The 11,406-nt window shown below is 50.3% G+C and overlaps 1 protein-coding gene across 6 annotated transcripts in view; it reads right to left on the bottom strand.

Annotated features, from left to right (window-relative positions):
* Positions 1 to 1,258: 1,258 nt before the first annotated feature.
* Positions 1,259 to 11,406, bottom strand: part of LRRFIP1 (LRR binding FLII interacting protein 1) — a 140,074-nt gene continuing 129,926 nt past the window's right edge. The window contains exons 11-15 of one of the 6 annotated variants that reach the window (XM_042995822.1): positions 7,942 to 7,991; positions 6,251 to 6,368; positions 5,301 to 5,380; positions 4,108 to 4,212; positions 1,259 to 2,129 (exon numbers count right to left, since the gene is read on the bottom strand). In XM_042995822.1, coding sequence (XP_042851756.1) covers positions 2,019 to 2,129; positions 4,108 to 4,212; positions 5,301 to 5,380; positions 6,251 to 6,368; positions 7,942 to 7,991 — 464 coding nt within the window. In that variant the 3' untranslated portion in view covers positions 1,259 to 2,018. The remainder of the gene's footprint in view (positions 2,130 to 4,107; positions 4,213 to 5,300; positions 5,381 to 6,250; positions 6,369 to 7,941; positions 7,992 to 11,406) is intronic. The other 5 variants (XM_042995824.1, XM_042995823.1, XM_042995825.1 and 2 more) reach the window with 5 other exon arrangements.

Here is an 11,406-nt window from a genome sequence, read left to right as displayed (position 1 = left end):
GGTCTGAAGAGGGTGTCGGAGAGACCGTGCAGGAAGCCAGGGCTCCCCGCTCCTGGTTGCTTCTTTCTAGTTCACAGCGCCTGTGGTGTGCAACGTAGGCCACCCGGAGGCGCTCACGCTCCAGCAAAGTTAGCTCCCCAGTCCTGGCCCCCGGTTTCCTGCCTGCTGGCGTCAGCCCCCGGGCGCCCTGTGACTTGTCTGTCCTCTCATGGGCGGTGGCCCCAGGCCCTCCAGTGAGGTCTCAATCCTAATTTGCCCTCCTTTGGGTGTTCTCCCTCAGCTCCAGGACATTCTCTAGAATTCTCTTCCACCCTTTCTTCGGAGTTGATGCCCTGCGGTGGGCCGATCATTCTTTATATTAAATTTTCCCCATTCAAATTTTCTGGGTTTGGACCGGACCCAGATATATGGCATTCTTGAAAGAACCCGGAACGCTTAACGCTCATTAAGTAGAATTTCAAACTCGGAAGTCTTTTGAAAACCAACGTATTCTGACAAATCTTAGGTCAACGTAGAAACCACGTTGCTGTGGACAGTTGGGAGCTTCCACGGGATCAACGCAAGAGGAGGTTTCTGTACAAATACTGGTCCTGAACACGCATCAGCTATAGCAGGTCTGTGGGCACCAACCGTGGACTGGGAATTGGATGATCTGATCAATGGAGTGCTCAGGAAGGAGATCTGAACTGTAAGCTGTCCTCGGCGCGAGGAGACACGAACCCCTCTTGTGCCCTGATGCAATATGACCTTGCGGGTCCTGGGCCCAGACGGTGCCGGGGACGGGCCCTCGTGACCTCCAGCAACGTGCTGGGAGCATTTTCTCAAACGTAGGCGCCCCACCCACGTCGCCCACACCAGCACTCTCCCAGGGTCAACACAAGGTATAGCTTCGGGTGACCCTTGGTTTGCGCTCGCTAATGTCCCGAAAAGGTGGCCCGCGTCACCAAGCTGACTTCAGGTGCAATATACACAGAGTAACTAAAAATTAGCAAGTAGCCAGACCTTCTCTACTTCTGTCCTTGAGGAAATCACAGTTGTCTCTAGCCTGTAACTTCCTCAGTTTATTTTTTATTCTAAGAATGCCAATTCTTGGAAGTGAGCTCTTCTGATTCCTGTGAATATACTCTTTGTCTTTTCCACAGGGCAAGGGAAATTAATTGATTTGATAGGCTTAAAAACATGACCCCACGTGTACAGAACAATTAATATGAAATAAAGATCTTCTTTCTCAGTGGGAAGAAAAAAAAAAACACAAACCGCATGGCTAAAGTCTTTCAACATTTCATGTTTTAATTTTTCTAACAGTACATTCTTTAAAAGAAGTTAACAACTTCAATTCCAAATATAAGGATTAAACAATGCAAATGGAAAGCTGTCATTTTTCGGGGGAGCTATGGCCTAATTACCCTGGAAAAAAGTATCCTTATGATTGAACCGATGCAAAAATCCCTTAGAAAAGCTTCATTTGTTGCCTGTGAAGAGTCTTCTTAAGGTCACTTTTACTTCTAGACCATCCCCTTGTTTCGAGTGAAAAGAGTTTCGCTTGGTAATGGCTTGTGGTTCCACAGTGTTTTGTGTACGAAAAGCATAGACTAAGAGATATTACTGAAGTCGCTCACATTTGTAGATCGTGCCCCCAAAGGAAGTCCCGACACCGTGACATTTCCCCTCAGTTTTCAGCAAGACACAGGAAAAGAAAACCCAAGTCCCAGTTTAGCCTTTACTTCGACTGCCACGTTCAGTGGGAGCCCGGAGCTCCCGTGGGCCCGATGTGCTCGTTAAAACGACCTGCAGGTTCGGAGAGGCGGCCCCGCCGGGGGGGGGGGGGTGGCGGGGGCCGCAGACAGAGGCATCTGGTGGCCGCGGGGGCTCCCGCGGGCGGGCGAGCAGGGGAGCCGAGTGCCCGGCGGGCCTTCTCAGAAGCAGGGGAGGAAGCAGCAATCCCGGACGGCGACAGAGGCCAGCCCGCGAAACAGCGCTCGCCGTCCGCCGCCCAGGCTCGTGTGCAGGGCGGGTGCTCACTGCTGGGACAGCAGGGCACTCCTGTTTGCCTTCATCTTCTCCAGACGCTTCACTAAGTGGCCGTTGCTCACCTCAAGCTCTTCGGTTTTGTCCAACGCGCAGCGCAGCTGCAAACAAAGAGGAAAGGCCGCTTTGAGGAACCCGCTTCCCCCAAACATAAAAGGGTCGCCCAGATTCCAGCCTACTGGGAAACGCGGTCGTAGCCCGGACCCACTGAGGTCCTAGAGGTCCATACGTACGCATCTGTGCGTGGACGTATTTTTCTGGACGATTCCTTAAGTAACACAAAGGACAAGACTCTGGCCTCGTGAGTCACTAGGCAACAGTCATCCTCTGGAACAACTTGGCCCCAGACTCCTATGACACGGTCTTGGGGGTCCTGAGGGTCTCACAAAAGGTAAGGGAGGCAGAGAAAGAAGAGTGGGGCCCAGGCCAGCTGCGGGAGTCGGTCCCCACAGCCTGGGCAGCAAGGCTTCTGCAACCAGAAAGGAACGCCTGAGGCCAGGACGGTCTTCCCTGGAGCCAGGGCCGCAGAGCCTGGGAGTCAGACGGAAGCCCCAACAGCAGGGAGCCACGTGGACCAGCAGGCAGGTGCAGGTGCCCTAAGGTGGGGGCCGGGGAGCGGGTACAGCAGCCACACGGTTGTGCAGACACGCATTGTGGGAACAGGGTGTGCAGCCCTACTTCTGATCCAAAACCTCCAGGGAGGGGGGCTGGGGTCCCGAGGTTAGCCCCCTCTGCGTCCCCTCTCACCGGCAAGGGCAGAGGCAGAGGCAAGCCCTCTCGGCAAGAAATTTCCCCAAGTCTGGCCTGGAGTGTTCCTACAAATGCCGATCAAGCACAGATTCACAAGACACCCAACGCACGAAGGACAAGCCACCTGACCAGCAGAAGCAAGAAACCACAGGGTCAGGCCCTCAAAGACACGAATCCATCCTCAGACGTGGAAAACGGAACAGCTGTGTGTGACATCTTTGTTTTTAATGTGTATTTTTGAGAGAGAGAGAGAGAGAGAGAGAGAGAGAGAGAGAGAGAGAGACAGCGAGCATGAGTGGAGGAGGGGCAGAGAGAGAGAGAGAGGGACAGAGGATCCAAACCAGGCTCTGCGCTGAAAGCAGTGAGCTTGATGCGGGGCTCGAACTCATGACCCATGAGATCATGACCTGAGCCGAAGTCAGACGCTCAATTGACTGAAACTCCCCCCCACCCCATGTATGACATCTTTAAAGAAATAAGGATACAGTTAACAAAGAAGCAGGACCACATGTGACCACACAACAGGAAAGCATCAGGAATGAATACACTTTAAAACCAGAAAAGGTGAACCGGAAGATTCGTCACCAGTGCAGCCAGGAAGTGGGAAGTACAAGGTCAGGTGGCTAAGAAATGCGCCGGCTGCAGGGACGGTCCGCCAGCCGGCCTTGGCCTCGGGTTGGAACCCCCGCGGGGGAGTGGACACATCAGGGAAGAGGAATACTTAAGGAGGTCATGGTTGCAAACTTTCCGTACTTGACTTAGAAAAAAGGCTTCCTGGGGGCACCTGGGTGGCTCAGTCGGTTGAGTGACTTCCGCTCAGGTCATGATCTCACGGTTTGTGGGGGTTCGAGCCCCACATAGGGCTCTGTGCCGAACACCTGCTCGGAGCCTGGAGCCTGCTTCAGATTCTGTGTCTCCTTCTCTCTCTGCCCCTCCCCACTGTGCTCTGTCTCACTCTCTCAAAAGGAAATAAATGTAAAAGAAAAAAAATAAAATAAAATAGACTTCATGGATGCAAGAGACACCACACGCTCTTGAGCCAGCAGAACAGCAAGAAGCCTGCACACAGCACACTAGGGTGAAGTTGTAGAAAATCAAAGACGCAAAGAACTCGAGAGAAGCTCGTCTGTAGGCGGCTGGGCAGAAGGACAGACAGACTCTCAGCGGCAGCCTTGAGAAGGCGGCCCCACGGAGGGTGGTACCATGATGACTGTGATTTGGCCCCAGGCTCCCCGTGACGTAGGCAGATGTCCCCCTCCCTCCCCCCTGCCCCGTGCTGCCAGCTGGACAATCGTCCCGCTCTCCCGGGAAACAGCCTAGAAAATTTACCTCTCTTTGGAGTTTCCGCTTTTCAGCCTTAAGTTCATCTTCTATCTTTTCGGCGTTTTCGGCTGCCGATTTATAACGTGATACTTGACTCTCTAACCTTATTACCTAAAAGGAAGGGAAACACCGTATGTATAAATTCATAGGCCTGTTTTCTTTCTCCAGTTGCTTTATCACATGTGAGACCAAGGGGTGTGGCTTAGGGAATGGGGCGGGGGGACAGACGATGCAAATCGTATGATCTAGCATGTTGGGCTATCGTGTAGGTTCCAGCCACGCAAGCTGTTCAGAGCACCCCCCTGCTGACACCTGCTAGGGCCTCATTCCCTCTCTGACCCCTGGTCCAGAAGGGTGGCTCCCACAGTGCTGCTGTCCCCTTCCCTCCGTGGGGCCATCCTGCTGGAGAAGGCAGGTCGATGCAGAACGACACTTAGGCAAAGGACCTCCGCTCTGGTCCAGTGTCTCCTGGGGTGGCATGGTGTGGAGGTGGCAGGGGAGAAGGAAAGCCCGGGAAATAGCAGGGGGGAGGAGTCGGAGGCTTTGGGATGGCAGTCCCCAGCCAGGTCTGCGGCGAGAGACAGAAGCAGCCACGGCCCAGCAGAGACCCTCGGTCCACGGAGGCCACAGCATGCTTCCTAAACTCCTTCCGTAGGATGCCATTCTCACTTCTCTGTCCTCAAACATTCCCCAGAGTTCGACCCACGCAGACCCATAGCTGAGGGGGAGAGAGTACCATTTTTAAGTCTCCCTTTGGTTAGGACGCAGTTTGCCCCAAATTTGCCCAGCAGGCTGGAGGCAATGAATACCCCAAATCTAGGAACCAGAGAGAGCCACCTGGTTGGGAGAGAAAGACGGAAAAATCCAGGCAAGAGGAATGTCGCTGCGTGAGGTGTTTTAAAATTAAATAAATTATCTTTAAAGAACAAACTTTAAAAACTTCCCAGCCACTCCAGTGATTTTCTACAACCAAGCATTGTTTATAAAGGGTGAGTATCCGTTACAACAGCCCGAATCCTAATAGTGATCTTCCCTTCCCTACTCTCTCTCTGCAGGAAATACACGGAAGACCTTTTTTGGTTCTAGAAATCTGTCTGCGCCTCTCGGTGCTCAGCCTTTCCAAGCGAGTTCTAGCCAAGTACAACCTGCTCAATCATCACTGTCACTCTGCCCAATATTGCTTCAAAGCGTGCACGTACATTTTGTTCTAATGCTGTTATCTCTTGCTCAGACTTTGCAAGTTTAAATTTGAGGTCGCTGATCTGTCTGTTGGCATCCCCTAAAGGGTGAGAGAGAAGGAACACGTGTTAAGCTCTTCGGGCTTTTTGAAGTGTTGAAACAATAGTTACTGGGAACCAAGCCCTTCCTTAGTAACCGGCATGCAAATCTGTTAGGTCCTGGCCTGTGGCCCCACACCTGGTGGGGCTGAGACAGGAGAAGGCACGGGTTCTCCAGGAGCCCAGGATGGCAAGTGCCAGGCAGGAGAGCACCTGCGGGCACAGAGGACGAAGAAATGGTAGGGGTGGGGCACATGGGGGGCGGGGGAGACTGGGAGGAGTTTTATCTCCTTTAAGCTTCTTTCTGGTTTACGTGTATAGAAAAACGCCTTTGAATTTTTCCATACAACAGGCTGATCAAAAGGCAGTTATAATCGGGGCGCCTGGGTGGCTCAGTCGGTTAAGCGGCTGACTTTGGCTCAGGTCATGATCTCGGGGTTTGTGGGTTCAAGCTGTGCTGACAGCTCAGAACCTGGAGCCTGCTTCGGATTCTGTGTCTCCCTCTCTCTCTGCCCCTCCCCTGTTCACGCTCCGTCTCTGTCTCTTGAAAATAAATAAACATTAAAAAAAAAAAAAAAAGGCAGTTGTGTCCAGCGGAGTAAATCCGGTTTCTCACGGGGCGCCACCTGGTGCTATCTTGGCGCACCTGTTCTATTCTTTAGGCTCAGACAGAAACATCCTTGCTCCACCCGCCTGCCCATCCTTGTTCAATCCCACACAGAAACTTCTTTGCACTCTTGTGCTCAAGGGTTTGGGGGCAGCCAAGGGGAGCACCAGGCTTTTTTTGCGAGGATGGTTTTTCTCTTCCAGCGCAAATATGATAAAAATAGGACACGTAAAGCATTCACTCCTACACAAGGGTTGACATTTACTTTGTAGGTCCATTACATGCATGTCTGTCCCGTTTTCTAAGACGTCATCTCCAGGACGCAGGTTGTCTAACTTGCCATTCTTCTCTCTCTCTTCCAGCTGCCCTTTGAGTTTCTTAATCTGAAAACACCCACCGATAAAATAGGTGAATTTCTCCATTCTCAAGGAGACTGAAAAGCTGAGCTTAGAGCCTATCAGGAAGGAAGCAGAGTGTAAAGAAACAATACCCCATAAATACAATCAGATGTTGCTCTGGAGTTATTCCGTGTGTCTGCAAGGTGCCAAAGAATAGGGGTTACGTGATGAGGTACCAGAAAAACGTAGTAAGAGGTTATAATCTACCAGCCACCTGAGTAGGGAGTCTCTCCTCTCTAATAACCAAACCAAGTCAATGAAAAACTTTGGCCGGTTAGTGCTTTTCTCAGAAAGTGATGGCAGAACGGGTGAAAATGGAATTAGATTTACAATATCAGACATACATTATTTTGTAACTTGGGGTGAAAGGTTATTTCTAAGTTTGAAATTCCTCTTGAGTTCAGGAGGAGATGGTACATAAAACACTTGAAGTGTTTATCTAAGGGTTAGGAAGTCGGTGTGCCGGGTCACCTTTTCTTTATTCACTAAGAAGCCAGGAAGGACCTTCTGGATGCCCCCAGGCACAGAAATACTGTAATCGTGTCGCCAGCAGAACCGTGTGGTCGCGCACAGAGCCCGGTCAAGGTGCAGGGGTGCCACCTTCAAGGAGCTGGCCCCTGCAGAGCTCTCCTCTCCCCGGGGAGAGCCAGGTAGAGCGGAAATGCAGTCAGCAGCCAGGACTGCAGAAAGTTACGGTGTCTAGGGGAGTCTCCCAGCCCTTGTGCTGTTAACCTCCATCCCCCGGGGGCCTGGGGGACCTGGGGGACCCCGCCTCCCCGGGCGACCAGCACCACCAAATCAGACCCCCCGCCCCATGCTGACCGTTGGTGCTCTCGGCTCTGAGAAAATAAGTACGGAATCGCGATGGATACACGTTCTTAAAAGATCAAAGGAACCTCAATGCTGCCACCACATTGAGCGCTTTCCCCGATTTTGAGGGAACTCTTCAAGAGAATTGTCACAAGTAAGGCAAAAATACCTTTGATTACGCTCATGAAGGAAAATGGAACTGAGTTTCCTTAGAAAGTGACTGTGGCAGGGCTTAAGAACTATGCTGCATACAAAAAAGACCAAATGGGACAGCTGGTTAGTGTTTCCGGGGGTGGAAGAGAGCCATGAAGGTAAACCCCAATTAAAACAACTTTGATCGGCTGGAACAAGAGAACATCTGCTGGAAAGGGGTGCTGATCGCCCAGAGATCCCAAAACCGACTTCTCTGAGCCGGCGGAAGTGAGAGAAGTGGTGTCTGGGGTGACTCAGTAGAGCTCTTGCCTCGTTGCCTCAATGGCTAATCTAGGCTCTTCACATAAATATTTATTTTAAGCAGCAATTTGCATGGAGCATCCCAAATTCAGTTCTGTGGCCTTGAGTCTTTGGGGACATCCTCTCTACGCCTCGCATGACCTATGATGCCCTACCTGGATAAAAACAGCAAGAACACAGGTTGGCTCGATCATCCGCAGACATGACATGCTAGGGTTTTCCCGACGAAGGGAGACGTTCAGGTGCCCCCCCCCCCCCCCCGCAGAGCTCATAAAGTAATAAAAAAGATTGTTACCTGTTCCAATAAGCATTCCCGTTCACCAACAAGCTTTTTCAACCTAATATCTAAAGAAACCAAAAAGACACAGGTTGAGGTGGCTCCGCGTAGGGCGCCTTTCGGCAGACCGCCAAACTGAAGAATGAGCATTGAGGTTAGTGAAACGAATGATGAAGGTATTCTGCACGTACCACAGCGAATGAGGCCACAGACAGGACCGGGGAGGACGTCAGCCGAGGGAGGTTGAGTTGGGTCAACCTCCTACAACATGCTTATCTCATCACGGGTAGCATCCGGCTGCATGCAAACAGGCTCACCTTCTACTTTGGGTTAGCATGCAAGAACAACCAGATCTCACAGGCTTCATGCTTCAGCATCATTAGCAAGGTGCGAATGCACTGGGCGTCGTGGTTCATGTCAGGGGCATTTTCGTTGTCCTTGGCTTTCCGAGTGTATATCCCAGGAGAACTTCTTGCTCTCTTTTCTCCCACAGGCTCACCAGTGTCAGAGCTCTGACTACACGTCCCACGAACCTCAAGTCTGCTGACCCGCTCGTCAAGAGCGGATACTGTCTCGAGACGGACGCGGTGACGCTCCAGGTCCCCCGTCACCCTCCCCCGCCCCAGACAGAAGCATCTCAGGATCCGTCCCCAACCATTTCTTTGAAGGGGTGTTGAGGAATATGATCTCGAATACAGAGGAGACCAAGGGCTGGGTTTGGGCAAAACCCTACACCACTTTAAAGGACACATCAGGATGGTGCGATGGGGACAGTGATGCTAACGGGTCCTGCACGGTCACTGCGTCCCCGCTCGGCTCGAGCAGGTGTGCCTTCACCCGCAAAGCCTCACGGGTGTGCCTCAATACTCCATCCCTCTTCTACAGGCGAGCACCCGCGGCCCAGAACAGCTAAGAACTGTCCTCAGGGCCACACCCCTCACCGCGGCCTCCTCTGTTGTTCCAGATCTAAACCGGGACCTCGGTGTCGGAGCCCGACTCCCGGTCCCAGACTCTTACTCCCGAGGGGACACTGCTCTCACACTGCGCAGCTCTGACTCACCACGTGAAAAGGAAATAATCTGTATAAAATGCGATTTGTTTGCATCTAAAAAAAAAATCACCTATCTCACATGGTTCCCCAAGTTACACGCTTTCTCTAAGTTGTTTTTCCAAACGCCCCAAGTTGTTATTTTCAATTACAAAAGAACTAAAACCAGAAATGTCAACCATAAATTTATGATCTTCTGGATTCCATTTTAACGTGCATAATCAAATTGCTTCTGATATCTTATGCTTTCTCTTCCGCAAGCCCACCCAACGCTGAAATGAAATATAAACTCAGCTCTTTGTTCAATATTACTTTTTATCTTATAGTCTATATACAAAAACCGTAGGCATCGTAAGAGGCACTGAATATACTTGAAAATGATCTTAAAGCTCACCTACGTATTGTGTGCTTTTATTACGATATTTCTTTCTATTAGAAGACTCCAGATAAGTACAAAACCAAGGTTAAGATGTAACAATAGCACCAGCCAACAAAAAATAAGGGTAACGTGACCTTCACTCTTATGGCGAGAATATGGAAACAGAGAAGTAAACTTTCAAGGAAGAAAAGTTTGGAAGCAGAATTGGAGAGGAAGTTTAAAAACTAAATTGTTCGAAGAGAACGAAAGAGAGAAAGGAGCAAATTAATTTGGTATGAAGAAGACGAAACAGCTTTTTGCTGTTCTACAGGGTTTTTTTGCAGGTTTAAAAACCAAGCCCGGTTTGTTGATTGCGCGGTGGGGCATCGTCGGTATGCTTACCGGAATCCTTAACCAGAGTACCGCACACCCACCTTTACCCTGTATTTAATTTACCAAGTGTCACCGCTCATCGTTGGCCCATAATACTCAGTTACAAATAGACGTAAACCATTCATTTCAAGACCACAATTGCAGCTTTTAGAAACCAGGCGTCAAAGAAAACGAAGTCACGGTGTTTCAACTTCAGACTTTTCTCTTAAACGGAGAAGTCAAAATGAGTTGGCTATTAAAAGGTCTCAATTTTTTAAAAAAGCCGGGTTTTTCTGTGTTAAACTCCAATAAACTTTCCGGTACACAAGTTAAGACCCGTGAAATGAGAAACACTCAGAGTGACAAGGTCTCGGGACAGGGGGCGGCCAGTGCAGAGCGCTCCCGAAGTCTCTGAACCCCTGTTCTCCTTGGTCATTCTTCTGGCCTGCACATCATCACCCCATCTGTCCAGGTACAGCCTTGTCAACCACAGGCAGCCACCAGTGTCCCCGAGCCCTCCTCCTCTGTGCTGCTTTGCCTGGATCTGGCCCACGACTCAAGAGAGCGGGCTCCGATTCCATTTTCAGAGAGCAAACGAAGATGGGGTGGCAGGGGGGATAATAATACACGACCGGGAGCATAATTTCCCTTGTGGGGGTTAATTTCAGCCGTTGTGGGCCTCAGGCCTCCTCTCCCCACAGCAGAGGACAAGCCACCTCCCCTCTGCATTTGCAAAGAGAGTGAGCAGGAGGCTGAGGTCTCTCAAGAATCCACTCCTGCCTCGCACTGACTTAGTTGGGACTATAGTCCCAACTAAGTTGGGACTGTCCACGTGGACAGTTTTCATCGTCCCTGGGGCCAGCCTCCCCCTGGCCCCTCCAAGAGAGCCTCTCCTTCCGGCAAAAGGCAGAACAGGGAAAGGTCTTTCCCCGTGTTTACAGGCCTGAGAGGTCTGTACAGATGGGAACTGTGTACATCAGCCACCACCGAGGTCATTCACATCTTGAAAAAAATGTAAGCCTTGCTGTAAAAGGCACAGTGGATAGAATAAAAAGGAAAGAGTGAGTGAAAGCCTTGCTCCTAAAAGACACAGTTTTCACTATATACAATCATCACACTGAATAAGCATATAGTCTAACATAACACAGGCACAAACACCCCTTCCTCTCCTTCCGGAGCCTGGACATTTGGAACGAATCTCACTGAGGTGTTCCTTGTTTCGATGGCGTGCTGTACAAGGTGGTCTCCTAGGAGAGGAGTCTATCTGTGTCAACTCCCGGAACCAACACTCCAGGGTCCTCGTGACCGTGGAAATGTAAATGTTCAGGTTTTCTGCTCACCAAAACTCAGGGCAATACATCTCATTCCTAAAAACTCTTGAAAAAAAATTTATTGATTCTCAGCCTCTATCGTAATAGCCCATAATTCAAAATTCTGTTACCTTTCCCTGTTTTCTGTATATACTCATAATTACACTTAATTATGCTTTTGAAGGAAGAGTTCCATTTTATATACAGTGGTATGTTCTGCTTTGGGGCTGGTAAATATTCTCGTTTTTTGATTTAAGGGATCAGTGATCAGTGCTTTCCTCTGTTCTGGATCATACTGAAATCTCAGGGGCCTGGGTTGCTCTGGGGATGGGGCTGACAGGTAGACTTTCCATTCTTTTCTGAGTCAATCTTTTGACTCGGAATCTTTCCAAATT

The sequence above is a fragment of the Panthera tigris genome, chromosome C1 (genome assembly GCF_018350195.1).
Source record: "Panthera tigris isolate Pti1 chromosome C1, P.tigris_Pti1_mat1.1, whole genome shotgun sequence".
Classification (NCBI taxonomy): domain Eukaryota; kingdom Metazoa; phylum Chordata; class Mammalia; order Carnivora; family Felidae; genus Panthera; species Panthera tigris.
This window is presented reverse-complemented; position numbering and strand designations above follow the sequence as displayed.